The sequence below is a fragment of the Oncorhynchus mykiss genome, chromosome 18, assembly GCF_057628025.1.
Source record: "Oncorhynchus mykiss isolate SJ-2025 chromosome 18, ASM5762802v1, whole genome shotgun sequence".
NCBI classification, from domain to species: domain Eukaryota; kingdom Metazoa; phylum Chordata; class Actinopteri; order Salmoniformes; family Salmonidae; genus Oncorhynchus; species Oncorhynchus mykiss.
This window is the reverse complement of record NC_143039.1, coordinates 2313360-2333031: the sequence shown is the minus strand read 5'-3', so window position 1 is coordinate 2333031 and position 19672 is coordinate 2313360. Positions and strand designations below refer to the sequence as shown.

At 48.2% G+C, this 19672-nt stretch overlaps 1 protein-coding gene across 1 annotated transcript in view; it reads right to left on the bottom strand.

The window, feature by feature from the left end:
* LOC149975351 (glypican-5-like) overlaps positions 1-19672 on the bottom strand; it is a 269642-nt gene that overhangs the window by 223263 nt on the left and 26707 nt on the right. The window contains exons 4-5 of the mRNA XM_090206941.1: positions 14763-14890; positions 14406-14531 (exon numbers count right to left, since the gene is read on the bottom strand). Coding sequence (XP_090063067.1) covers positions 14406-14531; positions 14763-14890 — 254 coding nt within the window. The remainder of the gene's footprint in view (positions 1-14405; positions 14532-14762; positions 14891-19672) is intronic.

The following is a 19672-nucleotide window of genomic DNA, read 5'->3' as shown; positions in this document are numbered from 1 at the left end:
AATAGAATAACAATAACATCAGCATGTGACCAATAGAATAACAATAACATCAGCATGTGACCAATAGAATAACAATAACATCAGCATGTGACCAATAGAATAACAATAACATCAGCATGTGACCAATAGAATAACAATAACATCAGCATGTGACCAATAGAATAACAATAACATCAGCATGTGACCAATAGAATAACATCAGCATGTGACCAATAGAATAACATCAGCATGTGACCAATAGAATAACATCAGCATGTGACCAATAGAATAACATCAGCATGTGACCAATAGAATAACATCAGCATGTGGCCAATAGAATAACATCAGCATGTGACCAATAGAATAACATCAGCATGTGACCAATAGAATAACATCAGCATGTGACCAATAGAATAACATCAGCATGTGACCAATAGAATAACATCAGCATGTGGCCAATAGAATAACATCAGCATGTGGCCAATAGAATAACATCAGCATGTGACCAATAGAATAACAATAACATCAGCATGTGACCAATAGAATAACAATAACATCAGCATGTGACCAATAGAATAACATCAGCATGTGGCCAATAGAATAACATCAGCATGTGGCCAATAGAATAACATCAGCATGTGACCAATAGAATAACAATAACATCAGCATGTGGCCAATAGAATAACATCAGCATGTGGCCAATAGAATAACATCAGCATGTGGCCAATAGAATAACATCAGCATGTGACCAATAGAATAACATCAGCATGTGGCCAATAGAATAACATCAGCATGTGACCAATAGAATAACATCAGCATGTGGCCAATAGAATAACATCAGCATGTGGCCAATAGAATAACATCAGCATGTGGCCAATAGAATAACAATAACATCAGCATGTGACCAATAGAATAACATCAGCATGTGACCAATAGAATAACATCAGCATGTGGCCAATAGAATAACATCAGCATGTGGCCAATAGAATAACATCAGCATGTGGCCAATAGAATAACATCAGCATGTGACCAATAGAATAACATCAGCATGTGGCCAATATAATAACATCAGCATGTGACCAATAGAATAACATCAGCATGTGACCAATAGAATAACATCAGCATGTGGCCAATAGAATAACATCAGCATGTGACCAATAGAATAACAATAACATCAGCATGTGACCAATAGAATAACAATAACATCAGCATGTGACCAATAGAATAACATCAGCATGTGACCAATAGAATAACATCAGCATGTGGCCAATAGAATAACATCAGCATGTGACCAATAGAATAACATCAGCATGTGACCAATAGAATAACATCAGCATGTGACCAATAGAATAACATCAGCATGTGACCAATAGAATAACATCAGCATGTGGCCAATAGAATAACATCAGCATGTGGCCAATAGAATAACATCAGCATGTGACCAATAGAATAACAATAACATCAGCATGTGACCAATAGAATAACAATAACATCAGCATGTGACCAATAGAATAACATCAGCATGTGACCAATAGAATAACATCAGCATGTGACCAATAGAATAACATCAGCATGTGGCCAATATAATAACATCAGCATGTGGCCAATAGAATAACATCAGCATGTGACCAATAGAATAACAATAACATCAGCATGTGACCAATAGAATAACATCAGCATGTGACCAATAGAATAACATCAGCATGTGACCAATAGAATAACATCAGCATGTGGCCAATAGAATAACATCAGCATGTGGCCAATAGAATAACATCAGCATGTGGCCAATAGAATAACATCAGCATGTGACCAATAGAATAACATCAGCATGTGGCCAATATAATAACATCAGCATGTGACCAATAGAATAACATCAGCATGTGACCAATAGAATAACATCAGCATGTGGCCAATAGAATAACATCAGCATGTGGCCAATAGAATAACAATAACATCAGCATGTGACCAATAGAATAACAATAACATCAGCATGTGACCAATAGTATAACATCAGCATGTGGCCAATATAATAACATCAGCATGTGGCCAATAGAATAACAATAACATCAGCATGTGACCAATAGAATAACAATAACATCAGCATGTGACCAATAGAATAACAATAACATCAGCATGTGACCAATAGAATAACAATAACATCAGCATGTGACCAATAGAATAACAATAACATCAGCATGTGACCAATAGAATAACATCAGCATGTGACCAATAGAATAACATCAGCATGTGGCCAATAGAATAACATCAGCATGTGACCAATAGAATAACATCAGCATGTGGCCAATATAATAACATCAGCATGTGACCAATAGAATAACATCAGCATGTGGCCAATAGAATAACATCAGCATGTGGCCAATAGAATAACATCAGCATGTGACCAATAGAATAACATCAGCATGTGGCCAATAGAATAACAATAACATCAGCATGTGACCAATAGAATAACATCAGCATGTGGCCAATAGAATAACATCAGCATGTGACCAATAGAATAACAATAACATCAGCATGTGACCAATAGAATAACATCAGCATGTGACCAATAGAATAACATCAGCATGTGGCCAATAGAATAACAATAACATCAGCATGTGACCAATAGAATAACAATAACATCAGCATGTGACCAATAGAATAACATCAGCATGTGACCAATAGAATAACATCAGCATGTGGCCAATAGAATAACATCAGCATGTGACCAATAGAATAACATCAGCATGTGACCAATAGAATAACATCAGCATGTGGCCAATAAAATATGATTTGATTTTGATATGGCTGAAGCGCCCTCTAGAGGACAATAACAGATATTACAGCATGGTACAAACCATCCTGATTCCTGGTCAGGGTTAGTCCAGACACTACCAGTCTAATGGCTGGGTTAGTCCAGACACTACCAGTCTAATGGCTGGGTTAGTCCAGACACTACCAGTCCAATGGCTGGGTTAGGGTTAGTCCAGACACTACCAGTCTAATGGCTGGGTTAGTCCAGACACTACCAGTCTAATGGCTGGGTTAGTCCGGACACTACCAGTCTAATGGCTGGGTTAGGGTTAGTCCAGACACTACCAGTCTAATGGCTGGGTTAGTCCAGACACTACCAGTCCAATGGCTGGGTTAGGGTTAGTCCAGACACTACCAGTCTAATGGCTGGGTTAGTCCAGACACTACCAGTCTAATGGCTGGGTTAGTCCGGACACTACCAGTCTAATGGTTGGGTTAGTCCAGACACTACCAGTCTAATGGCTGGGTTAGTCCAGACACTACCAGTCTAATGGCTGGGTTAGTCCAGACACTACCAGTCTAATGGCTGGGTTAGTCCAGACACTACCAGTCTAATGGCTGGGTTAGTCCAGACACTACCAGTTTAATGGCTGGGTTAGTCCAGACACTACCAGTCTAATGGCTGGGTTAGTCCAGACACTACCAGTCTAATGGCTGGGTTAGTCCAGACACTACCAGTCCAATGGCTGGGTTAGGGTTAGTCCAGACACTACCAGTCTAATGGCTGGGTTAGTCCGGACACTACCAGACTAATGGCTGGGTTAGTCCAGACACTACCAGTCTAATGGCTGGGTTAGGGTTAGTCCAGACACTACCAGTCTAATGTCTGGGTTAGTCCAGACACTACCAGTCTAATGGCTGGGTTAGTCCAGACACTACCAGTCTAATGGCTGGGTTAGTCCAGACACTACCAGTCTAATGGCTGGGTTAGGGTTAGTCCAGACACTACCAGTCTAATGGCTGGGTTAGGGTTAGTCCAGACAAAACCAGTCTAATGGCTGGGTTAGTCCAGACACTACCAGTCTAATGTCTGGGTTAGTCCAGACACTACCAGTCTAATGTCTGGGTTAGTCCAGACACTACCAGTCTAATGTCTGGGTTAGTCCAGACACTACCAGTCTAATGTCTGGGTTTGTCCAGACACTACCAGTCTAATGGCTGGGTTAGTCCAGACACTACCAGTCTAATGGCTGGGTTAGTCCAGACACTACCAGTCTAATGGCTGGGTTAGTCCAGACACTACCAGTCTAATGTCTGGGTTAGTCCAGACACTACCAGTCTAATGTCTGGGTTTGTCCAGACACTACCAGTCTAATGGCTGGGTTAGTCCAGACACTACCAGTCTAATGGCTGGGTTAGTCCAGACACTACCAGTCTAATGGCTGGGTTAGTCCAGACACTACCAGTCTAATGGCTGTGTTAGTCCAGACACTACCAGTCTAATGGCTGGGTTAGGGTTAGTCCAGACACTACCAGTCTAATGACTGGGTTAGTCCAGACACTACCAGTCTAATGGCTGGGTTAGTCCAGACACTACCAGTCTAATGGCTGGGTTAGTCCAGACACTACCAGTCTAATGGCTGTGTTAGTCCAGACACTACCAGTCTAATGGCTGGGTTAGTCCGGACACTACCAGTCTAATGGCTGGGTTAGGGTTAGTCCAGACACTACCAGTCTAATGGCTGGGTTAGTCCAGACACTACCAGTCTAATGGCTGGGTTAGTCCGGACACTACCAGACTAATGGCTGGGTTAGTCCAGACACTACCAGTCTAATGGCTGGGTTAGGGTTAGTCCAGACACTACCAGTCTAATGTCTGGGTTAGTCCAGACACTACCAGTCTAATGTCTGGGTTAGTCCAGACACTACCAGTCTAATGTCTGGGTTTGTCCAGACACTACCAGTCTAATGTCTGGGTTTGTCCAGACACTACCAGTCTAATGTCTGGGTTAGTCCAGACACTACCAGTCTAATGGCTGGGTTAGTCCAGACACTACCAGTCTAATGTCTGGGTTAGTCCAGACACTACCAGTCTAATGTCTGGGTTAGTCCAGACACTACCAGTCTAATGACTGGGTTAGTCCAGACACTACCAGTCTAATGGCTGGGTTAGGGTTAGTCCAAACACTACAAGTCTAATGGCTGGGTTAGGGTTAGTCCAGACACTACCAGTCTAATGGCTGGGTTAGTCCAGACACTACCAGTCTAATGGCTGGGTTAGTCCAGACACTACCAGTCTAATGGCTGGGTTAGGGTTAGTCCAGACACAACCAGTCTAATGGCTGGGTTAGTCCAGACACTACCAGTCTATTGGCTGGGTTAGTCCAGACACTACCAGTCTATTGTCTGGGTTAGTCCAGACACTACCAGTCTAATGGCTGGGTTAGTCCAGACACTACCAGTCTAATGGCTGGGTTAGTCCAGACACTACCAGTCTAATGGCTGGGTTAGGGTTAGTCCAGACACTACCAGTCTAATGGCTGGGTTAGTCCAGACACTACCAGTCTAATGGCTGGGTTAGTCCAGACACTACCAGTTTAATGGCTGGGTTAGTCCAGACACTACCAGTCTAATGGCTGGGTTAGTCCAGACACTACCAGTCTAATGGCTGGGTTAGTCCAGACACTACCAGTCTAATGGCTGGGTTAGTCCAGACACTACCAGTCTAATGGCTGGGTTAGGGTTAGTCCAGACACTACCAGTCTAATGGCTGGGTTAGGGTTAGTCCAGACACTACCAGTCTAATGGCTGGGTTTAGTCCAGACACTACCAGTCTAATGGCTGGGTTAGTCCAGACACTACCAGTTTAATGGCTGGGTTAGTCCAAACACTACCAGTCTAATGTCTGGGTTAGTCCAGACACTACCAGTCTAATGGCTGGGTTAGTCCAGACACTACCAGTCTAATGGCTGGGTTAGTCCAGACACTACCAGTCTAATGGCTGGGTTAGGGTTAGTCCAGACACTACCAGTCTCATGGCTGGGTTAGTCCAGACACAACCAGTCTAATGGCTGGGTTAGTCCAGACACTACCAGTCTCATGGCTGGGTTAGGGTTAGTCCAGACACTACCAGTCTCATGGCTGGGTTAGTCCAGACACAACCAGTCTAATGGCTGGGTTAGTCCAGACACTACCAGTCTAATGGCTGGGTTAGTCCAGACACTACCAGTCTAATGGCTGGGTTAGTCCAGACTCTACCAGTCTAATGGCTGGGTTAGTCCAGACACTACCAGTCTAATGGCTGGGTTAGTCCAGACACTACCAGTCTAATGGCTGGGTTAGTCCAGACACTACCAGTCTAATGTCTGGGTTAGTCCAGACACTACCAGTCTAATGGCTGGGTTAGCCCAGACACTACCAGTCTAATGGCTGGGTTAGTCCAGACTCTACCAGTCTAATGGCAATTCCCTATGAAGTGCACTACTATAGACCAGAGCCCTATTCCCTATATAGTGCACTACTACAGACCAGAGCCCTATTCCCTATGAAGTGCACTACTACAGACAAGAGCCCTATTCCCTATGAAGTGCACTACTACCGACCAGAGCCCTATTCCCTATGAAGTGCACTACTACCGACCAGAGCCCTATCCCCTATGAAGTGCACTACTACCGATCAGAGCCCTATTCCCTATGAAGTGCACTACTACAGACCAGAGCCCTATTCCCTATGAAGTGCACTACTACAGACCAGAGCCCTATTCCCTATGAAGTGCACTACTACAGACCAGAGCCCTATTCCCTATGAAGTGCACTACTACAGACCAGAGCCCTATCCCCTATGAAGTGCACTACTACAGACCAGAGCCCTATTCCCTATGAAGTGCACTGCTACAGACCAGAGCCCTCTGTAGTGGTTCACTACTCCAGACCAGAGCCCTCTGTAGTGGTTCACTACTCCAGACCAGAGCCCTCTGTAGTAGTTCACTACTCCAGACCAGAGCCCTCTGTAGTAGTGCACTACTCCAGACCAGAGCCCTCTGTAGTGGTTCACTACTCCAGACCAGAGCCCTGTGTAGTGGTTCACTACTCCAGACCAGAGCCCTCTGTAGTAGTTCACTACTCCAGACCAGAGCCCTGTGTAGTGGTTCACTACTCCAGAGCCCTCTGTAGTGGTTCACTACTCCAGACCAGAGCCCTCTGTAGTAGTTCACTACTCCAGACCAGAGCCCTCTGTAGTAGTTCACTACTCCAGACCAGAGCCCTCTGTAGTAGTGCACTACTCCAGACCAGAGCCCTCTGTAGTAGTGCACTACTCCAGACCAGAGCCCTCTGTAGTGGTTCACTACTCCAGACCAGAGCCCTCTGTAGTGGTTCACTACTCCAGACCAGAGCCCTCTGTAGTAGTGCACTACTCCAGACCAGAGCCCTCTGTAGTAGTGCACTACTCCAGACCAGAGCCCTCTGTAGTGGTTCACTACTCCAGACCAGAGCCCTCTGTAGTAGTGCACTACTCCAGACCAGAGCCCTCTGTAGTGGTTCACTACTCCAGACCAGAGCCCTCTGTAGTGGTTCACTACTCCAGACCAGAGCCCTCTGTAGTGGTTCACTACTCCAGACCAGAGCCCTCTGTAGTAGTGCACTACTCCAGACCAGAGCCCTCTGTAGTAGTGCACTACTCCAGACCAGAGCCCTCTGTAGTGGTTCACTACTCCAGACCAGAGCCCTCTGTAGTAGTTCACTACTCCAGACCAGAGCCCTCTGTAGTGGTTCACTACTCCAGACCAGAGCCCTCTGTAGTAGTTCACTACTCCAGACCAGAGCCCTCTGTAGTAGTGCACTACTCCAGACCAGAGCCCTCTGTAGTGGTTCACTACTCCAGACCAGAGCCCTGTGTAGTGGTTCACTACTCCAGAGCCCTCTGTAGTGGTTCACTACTCCAGACCAGAGCCCTCTGTAGTGGTTCACTACTCCAGACCAGAGCCCTCTGTAGTGGTTCACTACTCCAGACCAGAGCCCTCTGTAGTGGTTCAATACTCCAGACCAGAGCCCTCTGTAGTGGTTCACTACTCCAGACCAGAGCCCTGTGTAGTGGTTCACTACTCCAGACCAGAGCCCTCTGTAGTGGTTCACTACTCCAGAGCCCTCTGTAGTGGTTCACTACTCCAGACCAGAGCCCTCTGTAGTGGTTCACTACTCCAGACCAGAGCCCTCTGTAGTGGTTCACTACTCCAGACCAGAGCCCTCTGTAGTGGTTCACTACTCCAGACCAGAGCCCTGTGTAGTGGTTCACTACTCCAGACCAGAGCCCTCTGTAGTGGTTCACTACTCCAGACCAGAGCCCTCTGTAGTAGTTCACTACTCCAGACCAGAGCCCTCTGTAGTAGTTCACTACTCCAGACCAGAGCCCTCTGTAGTAGTTCACTACTCCAGACCAGAGCCCTCTGTAGTGGTTCACTACTCCAGACCAGAGCCCTCTGTAGTAGTGCACTACTCCAGACCAGAGCCCTCTGTAGTGGTTCACTACTCCAGACCAGAGCCCTCTGTAGTAGTTCACTACTCCAGACCAGAGCCCTCTGTAGTAGTGTACTACTCCAGACCAGAGCCCTCTGTAGTAGTTCACTACTCCAGACCAGAGCCCTCTGTAGTAGTGCACTACTCCAGACCAGAGCCCTCTGTAGTAGTTCACTACTCCAGACCAGAGCCCTCTGTAGTAGTGTACTACTCCAGACCAGAGCCCTCTGTAGTAGTGCACTACTCCAGACCAGAGCCCTCTGTAGTAGTGTACTACTCCAGACCAGAGACCTCTGTAGTGGTTCACTACTCCAGACCAGAGCCCTCTGTAGTAGTGCACTACTCCAGACCAGAGCCCTCTGTAGTAGTGCACTACTCCAGACCAGAGCCCTCTGTAGTGGTTCACTACTCCAGACCAGAGCCCTCTGTAGTGGTTCACTACTCCAGACCAGAGCCCTCTGTAGTAGTGCACTACTCCAGACCAGAGCCCTCTGTAGTGGTTCACTACTCCAGACCAGAGTCCTCTGTAGTAGTTCACTACTCCAGACCAGAGCCCTCTGTAGTGGTTCACTACTCCAGACCAGAGCCCTCTGTAGTGGTTCACTACTCCAGACCAGAGCCCTCTGTAGTGGTTCACTACTCCAGACCAGAGCCCTCTGTAGTGGTTCACTACTCCAGACCAGAGCCCTCTGTAGTAGTGCACTAATCCAGACCAGAGCCCTCTGTAGTAGTGTACTACTCCAGACCAGAGCCCTCTGTAGTAGTGCACTACTCCAGACCAGAGCCCTCTGTAGTAGTGCACTACTCCAGACCAGAGCCCTCTGTAGTAGTGCACTACTCCAGACCAGAGCCCTCTGTAGTGGTTCACTACTCCAGACCAGAGCCCTCTGTAGTGGTTCACTACTCCAGACCAGAGCCCTCTGTAGTGGTTCACTACTCCAGACCAGAGCCCTCTGTAGTAGTGCACTACTCCAGACCAGAGCCCTCTGTAGTGGTTCACTACTCCAGACCAGAGCCCTCTGTAGTAGTGTACTACTCCAGACCAGAGCCCTCTGTAGTGGTTCACTACTCCAGACCAGAGCCCTCTGTAGTAGTTCACTACTCCAGACCAGAGCCCTCTGTAGTGGTTCACTACTCCAGACCAGAGCCCTCTGTAGTGGTTCACTACTCCAGACCAGAGCCCTCTGTAGTAGTTCACTACTCCAGACCAGAGCCCTCTGTAGTAGTGTACTACTCCAGACCAGAGCCCTCTGTAGTGGTTCACTACTCCAGACCAGAGCCCTCTGTAGTAGTGCACTACTCCAGACCAGAGCCCTCTGTAGTGGTTCACTACTCCAGACCAGAGCCCTCTGTAGTGGTTCACTACTCCAGACCAGAGCCCTCTGTAGTAGTGCACTACTCCAGACCAGAGCCCTCTGTAGTGGTTCACTACTCCAGACCAGAGCCCTCTGTAGTGGTTCACTACTCCAGACCAGAGCCCTCTGTAGTGGTTCAATACTCCAGACCAGAGCCCTCTGTAGTGGTTCACTACTCCAGACCAGAGCCCTCTGTAGTGGTTCACTACTCCAGACCAGAGCCCTCTGTAGTGGTTCACTACTCCAGACCAGAGCCCTCTGTAGTAGTGTACTACTCCAGACCAGAGCCCTCTGTAGTGGTTCACTACTCCAGACCAGAGCCCTCTGTAGTGGTTCACTACTCCAGACCAGAGCCCTCTGTAGTGGTTCACTACTCCAGACCAGAGCCCTCTGTAGTAGTGTACTACTCCAGACCAGAGCCCTCTGTAGTAGTGCACTACTCCAGACCAGAGCCCTCTGTAGTAGTGTACTACTCCAGACCAGAGCCCTCTGTAGTAGTGCACTACTCCAGACCAGAGCCCTCTGTAGTAGTGTACTACTCCAGACCAGAGCCCTCTGTAGTGGTTCACTACTCCAGACCAGAGCCCTCTGTAGTGGTTCACTATATAGGGAAAAGGGTGGTTTGTAATGAGTTTCCTGGGTTGACAGAGGGGGATTTATTTGAGGTTTAATCTTGGAGACGTAGTCTAACATAAGGCCAGTATAACAGGCTTCCCTGGTTACGCGCCTGGCTACGCGCCTGGCTACGCGCCTGGTTACGCTCCTTGCTACGCGCCTGGTTACGCGCCTGGTGATGGAACACACATTGATATTACTACAGACAGACATATTGATATTACTACTACAGCCCCAGACAGACAGATTGATATTAGATGCATTGAGTTTGGCAGCAGATTGGTGATTATTCAATTGAAACAGCAAGGTCAAGACACCTATTACTTTACATACGAGAGACGCTGTTGTATACAATTATAACAACCCAGCTTCTCACACACACACACACACACACACACACACAGTCACAGCCTGTTTGCTACTACAGTCCCAGACAGACAGATTGCTGAGGATCATGTATTAGAGAAAAATGTGCAAACACACTCCTGGGGAGACAGTAATGAATTAAACATTGCAGAGTGACATTCACAAATAACACTGTTGACTCTGCTGGGGATTTGAATCAAACACTGTTGACTCTGCCGGGGATTTGAATCAAACACTGTTGACTCTGCTGGGGATTTGAATCAAACACTGTTGACTCTGCCGGGGATTTGAATCAAACACTGTTGACTCTGCTGGGGATTTGAATCAAACACTGTTGACTCTGCTGGGGATTTGAATCAAACACTGTTGACTCTGCCGGGGATTTGAATCAAACACTGTTGACTCTGCCGGGGATTTGAATCAAACACTGTTGACTCTGCTGGGGATTTGAATCAAACACGGTTGACTCTGCCGGGGATTTGAATCAAACACTGTTGACTCTGCCGGGGATTTGAATCAAACACTGTTGACTCTGCTGGGGATTTGAATCAAACACTGTTGACTCTGCCGGGGATTTGAATCAAACACTGTTGACTCTGCCGGGGATTTGAATCAAACACTGTTGACTCTGCCGGGGATTTGAATCAAACACTGTTGACTCTGCTGGGGATTTGAATCAAACACTGTTGACTCTGCTGGGGATTTGAATCAAACACTGTTGACTCTGCTGGGGATTTGAATCAAACACTGTTGACTCTGCTGGGGATTTGAATCAAACACTGTTGACTCTGCTGGGGATTTGAATCAAACACTGTTGACTCTGCTGGGGATTTGAATCAAACACTGTTGACTCTGCCGGGGATTTGAATCAAACACTGTTGACTCTGCTGGGGATTTGAATCAAACACTGTTGACTCTGCTGGGGATTTGAATCAAACACTGTTGACTCTGCTGGGGATTTGAATCAAACACTGTTGACTCTGCTGGGGATTTGAATCAAACACTGTTGACTCTGCTGGGGATTTGAATCAAACACTGTTGACTCTGCTGGGGATTTGAATCAAACACTGTTGACTCTGCTGGGGATTTGAATCAAACACTGTTGACTCTGCTGGGGATTTGAATCAAACACTGTTGACTCTGCTGGGGATTTGAATCAAACACTGTTGACTCTGCCGGGGATTTGAATCAAACACTGTTGACTCTGCTGGGGATTTGAATCAAACACTGTTGACTCTGCTGGGGATTTGAATCAAACACTGTTGACTCTGCCGGGGATTTGAATCAAACACTGTTGACTCTGCCGGGGATTTGAATCAAACACTGTTGACTCTGCTGGGGATTTGAATCAAACACTGTTGACTCTGCTGGGGATTTGAATCAAACACTGTTGACTCTGCTGGGGATTTGAATCAAACACTGTTGACTCTGCTGGGGATTTGAATCAAACACTGTTGACTCTGCTGGGGATTTGAATCAAACACTGTTGACTCTGCTGGGGATTTGAATCAAACACTGTTGACTCTGCTGGGGATTTGAATCAAACACTGTTGACTCTGCTGGGGATTTGAATCAAACACTGTTGACTCTGCTGGGGATTTGAATCAAACACTGTTGACTCTGCTGGGGATTTGAATCAAACACTGTTGACTCTGCCGGGGATTTAAATCAAACACTGTTGACTCTGCTGGGGATTTGAATCAAACACTGTTGACTCTGCTGGGGATTTGAATCAAACACTGTTGACTCTGCTGGGGATTTGAATCAAACACTGTTGACTCTGCTGGGGATTTGAATCAAACACTGTTGACTCTGCTGGGGATTTGAATCAAACACTGTTGACTCTGCTGGGGATTTGAATCAAACACTGTTGACTCTGCTGGGGATTTGAATCAAACACTGTTGACTCTGCTGGGGATTTGAATCAAACACTGTTGACTCTGCCGGGGATTTGAATCAAACACTGTTGACTCTGCTGGGGATTTGAATCAAACACTGTTGACTCTGCTGGGGATTTGAATCAAACACTGTTGACTCTGCTGGGGATTTGAATCAAACACTGTTGACTCTGCTGGGGATTTGAATCAAACACTGTTGACTCTGCTGGGGATTTGAATCAAGGAACTGAAGGAAGTGAAAAGTAAAAGCGGGCCACCATCAAGATAAAAGACAGGACACACATTACACGGCCCGTCACCGTGGAAACGAGGGTGACCATGTCTCCTCGGGCCCTAGCTTTATTCTCAGAGATAAGACTCTGACACAGACACATGACCGTGAGGGGACTGTGTTGTCAGAGACAGACAATCAGAAAGAGATGCTTGATTGAGGAGGAGAGGACAGGTCCCCTAGGGGGATGGAGGAGAGGACAGGTCCCCTAGGGGGATGGAGGAGAGGACAGGTCCCCTAGGGGGATGGAGGAGAGGACAGGTCCCCCAGGGGGATGGAGGAGAGGACAGGTCCCCTAGGGGGATGGAGGAGAGGACAGGTCCCCCAGGGGATGGAGGAGGAGGAGAGGACAGGTCCCCCAGGGGACGGAGGAGGAGGAGGACAGGTCCCCCAGGGGATGGAGGAGGAGGAGAGGACAGGTCCCCCAGGGGACGGAGGAGGAGGAGGACAGGTCCCCCAGGGGACGGAGGAGGAGGAGGAGGAGGACAGGTCCCCCAGGGGACGGAGGAGGAGGAGAGGTCCCCCAGGGGACGGAGGAGGAGGAGGAGGACAGGTCCCCCAGGGGGACGGAGGAGGAGGAGGAGGAGAGGACAGGTCACCCAGGGGACGGAGGAGGAGGAGAGGACAGGTCCCCCAGGGGACGGAGGAAGAGGAGGAGAGGACAGGTCCCCCAGGGGACAGAGGAGGAGGAGGAGGACAGGTCCCCCAGGGGACAGAGGAGGAGGAGGAGGAGAGGACAGGTCCTCTAGGGGGACGGAGGAGGAGGAGAGGACAGGTCCCCCAGGGGACGGAGGAGAAGGACAGGTCCCCCAGGGGACGGAGGAGGAGGAGGAGAAGGACAGGTCCCCCAGGGGACGGAGGAGGAGGAGGAGGAGAGGACAGGTCCCCCAGGGGACGGAGGAGGAGGAGACAGACAAACAGAAAGAGATGCTTGATGGGAACAGTGAAGGGCTCGTAGTTTCTCCTTTTGAACTTCAGAATCCATGGTGCTGGGGGGGGTCATAGGGGATAGGGGGGGTCATAGGTGATAGGGGGGGGGGGGGGTCATAGGTAATAGGGGGGGTCATAGGTGATAGGGGGGGGTCATAGTGATGGGGGGGTCATAGTGATGGGGGGGGTCATAGTGATGGGGGGGTCATAGGTGATAGGGGGGGGTCATAGGTGATAGGGGGGGTCATAGGTGATAGGTCTGTGTGTGTGTGAGGGGGGGGCAGTGGGGGGGGGTCATAGGTGATAGGTCTGTGTGTGTGTGAGGGGGGGGAAGTGGGGGGGGGGTCATAGTGATAGGAGGGGGTCATAGGTGATGGGGGGGTCATAGGTGATAGGGGGGGTCATAGGTGATAGGGGGGGGTCATAGGTGATAGGGGGGGTCATAGGTGATAGGGGGGGTCATAGGTGATAGGGGGGGGTCATAGGTGATAGGGGGGGTCATAGGTGATAGGGGGGGTCATAGGTGATAGGTCTGTGTGTGTGTGAGGGGGGGCAGTGGGGGGGGGGGGTCATAGGTGATAGGTCTGTGTGTGTGTGAGGGGGGGCAGTGGGGGAAGGGGGGGTCATAGGTGATAGGTCTGTGTGTGTGAGGGGGGGTCATAGGTGATAGGTCTGTGTGTGTGTGAGGGGGGGGGCAGTGGGGGGGGGGGGGGGGGGGGTCACGTACCTCTTGACAACGTCGACTCCGTTCCAGCAGGCCAGTCCATCGGCGGAGGCCAGCTGGTTGACACACAGCTGGTCCGCCAGGCCACCGTAGAAGGTACGGTACAAACGCAGACTGTTCAGGAACTCTCTGTTGAGACAGACACACGGGGGGGACCAACGTTGGTATACTTCCACACCCCCAGTCCTCTCAAGAGCCTCATAACACTAAAATCATCATCTAAGCAAACCTTAACAACTAAATACACCCTGAGAGATCAACCTTTTGAGTGCTGTCTAGAAGTGCTGAAGAAGTGCTGAGTAGAAAATGAGGACTATGAAGTGAGTGGTTAGCAGTGGTGAACTGAGACAGTGTACTCACTTCCTCCTGGTAGCCAGGCTGTTTCCTGTTTCTCTGATGAAGGCTTTGAGAGGGATGGACTCTCCGTCCTGCTGGCCACTGACTGACTGGGCAGGCTGTCTACTGGGACGACCACATACTTTATACACCTGGAGCACAACAAACACAGAGAACAATCAGCTGATGTACAGGTCCTAATGTTAGAGAGGTCCTAACAGGGTGCAGTGGCAGGATGTCTCCACTAGATGGACCCAGAGGACTCCCTCCTAACAGGGTGCAGTGATAGGATGTCTCCACTAGATGGACCCAGAGGACTCCCTCCTAACAGGGTGCAGTGGCAGGATGTCTCCACTAGATGGACCCAGAGGACTCCCTCCTAACAGGGTGCAGTGGCAGGATGTCTCCACTAGATGGACCCAGAGGACTCTGGTCTAAAGTAAAGCACTGTAGGGAAGTGATCATCAACTAGATTCAGCAGTGGGACGATTTTGTCTTGAGCCGATGGTCAGGGGTCTGGCGGTCAGGGGCCTGGCGGTCAGGGGGCTGGCGGTCAGGGGGCTGGCGGTCAGGGGGCTGACGGTCAGGGGGCTGACGGTCAGGGGGCTGACGGTCAGGGGTCTGGCGGTCAGGGGGCTGACGGTCAGGGGGCTGACGGTCAGGGGCCTGGCGGTCAGGGGCCTGGCGGTCAGGGGCCTGGCGGTCAGGGGGCTGACGGTCAGGGGGCTGACGGTCAGGGGGCTGGCGGTCAGGGGGCTGACGGTCAGGGGGCTGGCGGTCAGGGGGCTGACGGTCAGGGGCCTGGCGGTCAGGGGCCTGGCGGTCAGGTGGCTGACGGTCAGGGGGCTGACGGTCAGGGGGCTGACGGTCAGGGGTCTGACGGTCAGGGGGCTGACGGTCAGGGGGCTGACGGTCAGGGGGCTGACGGTCAGGGGACTGGCGGTCAGGGGACTGATGGTCAGGGGACCTGAATGTAATTAGAAATAAGACGATAAGCAGCCCAAACAGATATAATATTGATTAAAACATAATCCTTTAAACCTTGCTTACATTGGTATAAGATCTCATATACACTGAGTACCAAACATTATTACACACTGTAGTCTATGTTGAAGTGAGCCAGTCTAGTGTACACTACTCACTGTAGTCTATGTTGAAGTGAGCCAGTCTAGTGTACACTACTCACTGTAGTCTATGTTGAAGTGAGCCAGTCTAGTGTACACTACTCACTGTAGTCTATGTTGAAGTGAGCCAGTCTAGTGTACACTACTCACTGTAGTCTATGTTGAAGGGAGCCAGTCTAGTGTACACTACTCACTGTAGTCTAATGTTGAAGTGAGCCAGTCTAGTGTACACTACTCACTGTAGTCTATGTTGAAGTGAGCCAGTCTAGTGTACACTACTCACTGTAGTCTATGTTGAAGTGAGCCAGTCTAGTGTACACTACTCACTGTAGTCTATGTTGAAGTGAGCCAGTCTAGTGTACACTACTCACTGTAGTCTATGTTGAAGGGAGCCAGTCTAGTGTACACTACTCACTGTAGTCTGTTGAAGAGAGCCAGTCTAGTGTACACTACTCACTGTAGTCTATGTTGAAGTGAGCCAGTCTAGTGTACACTACTCACTGTAGTCTGTTGAAGTGAGCCAGTCTAGTGTACACTACTCACTGTAGTCTATGTTGAAGTGAGTCAGTCTAGTGTACACTACTCACTGTAGTCTATGTTGAAGTGAGCCAGTCTAGTGTACACTACTCACTGTAGTCTATGTTGAAGTGAGCCAGTCTAGTGTACACTACTCACTGTAGTCTGTTGAAGAGAGCCAGTCTAGTGTACACTACTCACTGTAGTCTATGTTGAAGTGAGCCAGTCTAGTGTACACTACTCACTGTAGTCTATGTTGAAGGGAGCCAGTCTAGTGTACACTACTCACTGTAGTCTATGTTGAAGTGAGCCAGTCTAGTGTACACTACTCACTGTAGTCTGTTGAAGAGAGCCAGTCTAGTGTACACTACTCACTGTAGTCTACGTTGAAGTGAGCCAGTCTAGTGTACACTACTCACTGTAGTCTATGTTGAAGTGAGCCAGTCTAGTGTACACTACTCACTGTAGTCTATGTTGAAGTGAGCCAGTCTAGTGTACACTACTCACTGTAGTCTATGTTGAAGTGAGCCAGTCTAGTGTACACTACTCACTGTAGTCTATGTTGAAGTGAGCCAGTCTAGTGTACACTACTCACTGTAGTCTATGTTGAAGGGAGCCAGTCTAGTGTACACTACTCACTGTAGTCTAATGTTGAAGTGAGCCAGTCTAGTGTACACTACTCACTGTAGTCTATGTTGAAGTGAGCCAGTCTAGTGTACACTACTCACTGTAGTCTATGTTGAAGTGAGCCAGTCTAGTGTACACTACTCACTGTAGTCTATGTTGAAGTGAGCCAGTCTAGTGTACACTACTCACTGTAGTCTATGTTGAAGGGAGCCAGTCTAGTGTACACTACTCACTGTAGTCTGTTGAAGAGAGCCAGTCTAGTGTACACTACTCACTGTAGTCTATGTTGAAGTGAGCCAGTCTAGTGTACACTACTCTCTGTAGTCTATGTTGAAGTTAGCCAGTCTAGTGTACACTACTCACTGTAGTCTATGTTGAAGGGAGCCAGTCTAGTGTACACTACTCACTGTAGTCTATGTTGAAGTGAGCCAGTCTAGTGTACACTACTCACTGTAGTCTGTTGAAGAGAGCCAGTCTAGTGTACACTACTCACTGTAGTCTATGTTGAAGTGAGCCAGTCTAGTGTCTACTACTCACTGTAGTCTATGTTGAAGTGAGCCAGTCTAGTGTACACTACTCACTGTAGTCTGTGTTGAAGTGAGCCAGTCTAGTGTACACTACTCACTGTAGTCTATGTTGAAGTGAGCCAGTCTGGTGTACACTACTCACTGTAGTCTATGTTGAAGTGAGCCAGTCTAGTGTGCACTACTCACTGTAGTCTATGTTGAAGTGAGCCAGTCTAGTGTACACTACTCACTGTAGTCTATATTGAAGGGAGCCAGTCTAGTGTACACTAATCACTGTAGTCTACGTTGAAGTGAGCCAGTCTAGTGTAGACTACTCACTGTAGTCTGTTGAAGGGAGCCAGTCTAGTGTACACTACTCACTGTAGTCTACTGTTGAAGTGAGCCAGTCTAGTGTACACTACTCACTGTAGTCTATGTTGAAGTGAGCCAGTCTAGTGTACACTACTCACTGTAGTCTATGTTGAAGTGAGCCAGTCTAGTGTACACTACTCACTGTAGTCTATGTTGAAGTGAGCCAGTCTAGTGTACACTACTCACTGTAGTCTACTGTTGAAGTGAGCCAGTCTAGTGTACACTACTCACTGTAGTCTACTGTTGAAGTGAGTCAGTCTAGTGTACACTACTCACTGTAGTCTATGTTGAAGTGAGCCAGTCTAGTGTACACTAATCACTGTAGTATATGTTGAAGTGAGCCAGTCTAGTGTACACTACTTACTCACTGTAGTCTATGTTGAAGTGAGTCAGTCTAGTGTACACTACTCACTGTAGTCTATGTTGAAGTGAGTCAGTCTAGTGTACACTACTCACTGTAGTCTGTTGAAGTGAGTCAGTCTAGTGTACACTACTCACTGTAGTCTATGTTGAAGTGAGCCAGTCTGGTGTACACTACTCACTGTAGTCTATGTTGAAGTGAGCCAGTCTAGTGTACAGTACTCACTGTAGTCTAATGTTGAAGTCAGCCAGTCTAGTGTACACTACTCACTGTAGTCTACGTTGAAGTGAGCCAGTCTAGTGTACACTACTCACTGTAGTCTATGTTGAAGTGAGCCAGTCTAGTGTACACTACTCACTGTAGTCTATGTTGAAGTGAGCCAGTCTAGTGTCTACTACTCACTGTAGTCTATGTTGAAGTGAGCCAGTCTAGTGTACACTACTCACTGTAGTCTGTGTTGAAGTGAGCCAGTCTAGTGTACACTACTCACTGTAGTCTATGTTGAAGTGAGCCAGTCTGGTGTACACTACTCACTGTAGTCTATGTTGAAGTGAGCCAGTCTAGTGTGCACTACTCACTGTAGTCTATGTTGAAGTGAGCCAGTCTAGTGTACACTACTCACTGTAGTCTATATTGAAGGGAGCCAGTCTAGTGTACACTAATCACTGTAGTCTACGTTGAAGTGAGCCAGTCTAGTGTAGACTACTCACTGTAGTCTGTTGAAGGGAGCCAGTCTAGTGTACACTACTCACTGTAGTCTACTGTTGAAGTGAGCCAGTCTAGTGTACACTACTCACTGTAGTCTATGTTGAAGTGAGCCAGTCTAGTGTACACTACTCACTGTAGTCTATGTTGAAGTGAGCCAGTCTAGTGTACACTACTCACTGTAGTCTATGTTGAAGTGAGCCAGTCTAGTGTACACTACTCACTGTAGTCTACTGTTGAAGTGAGCCAGTCTAGTGTACACTACTCACTGTAGTCTACTGTTGAAGTGAGTCAGTCTAGTGTACACTACTCACTGTAGTCTATGTTGAAGTGAGCCAGTCTAGTGTACACTAATCACTGTAGTATATGTTGAAGTGAGCCAGTCTAGTGTACACTACTTACTCACTGTAGTCTATGTTGAAGTGAGTCAGTCTAGTGTACACTACTCACTGTAGTCTATGTTGAAGTGAGTCAGTCTAGTGTACACTACTCACTGTAGTCTGTTGAAGTGAGTCAGTCTAGTGTACACTACTCACTGTAGTCTATGTTGAAGTGAGCCAGTCTGGTGTACACTACTCACTGTAGTCTATGTTGAAGTGAGCCAGTCTAGTGTACAGTACTCACTGTAGTCTAATGTTGAAGTCAGCCAGTCTAGTGTACACTACTCACTGTAGTCTACGTTGAAGTGAGCCAGTCTAGTGTACACTACTCACTGTAGTCTAT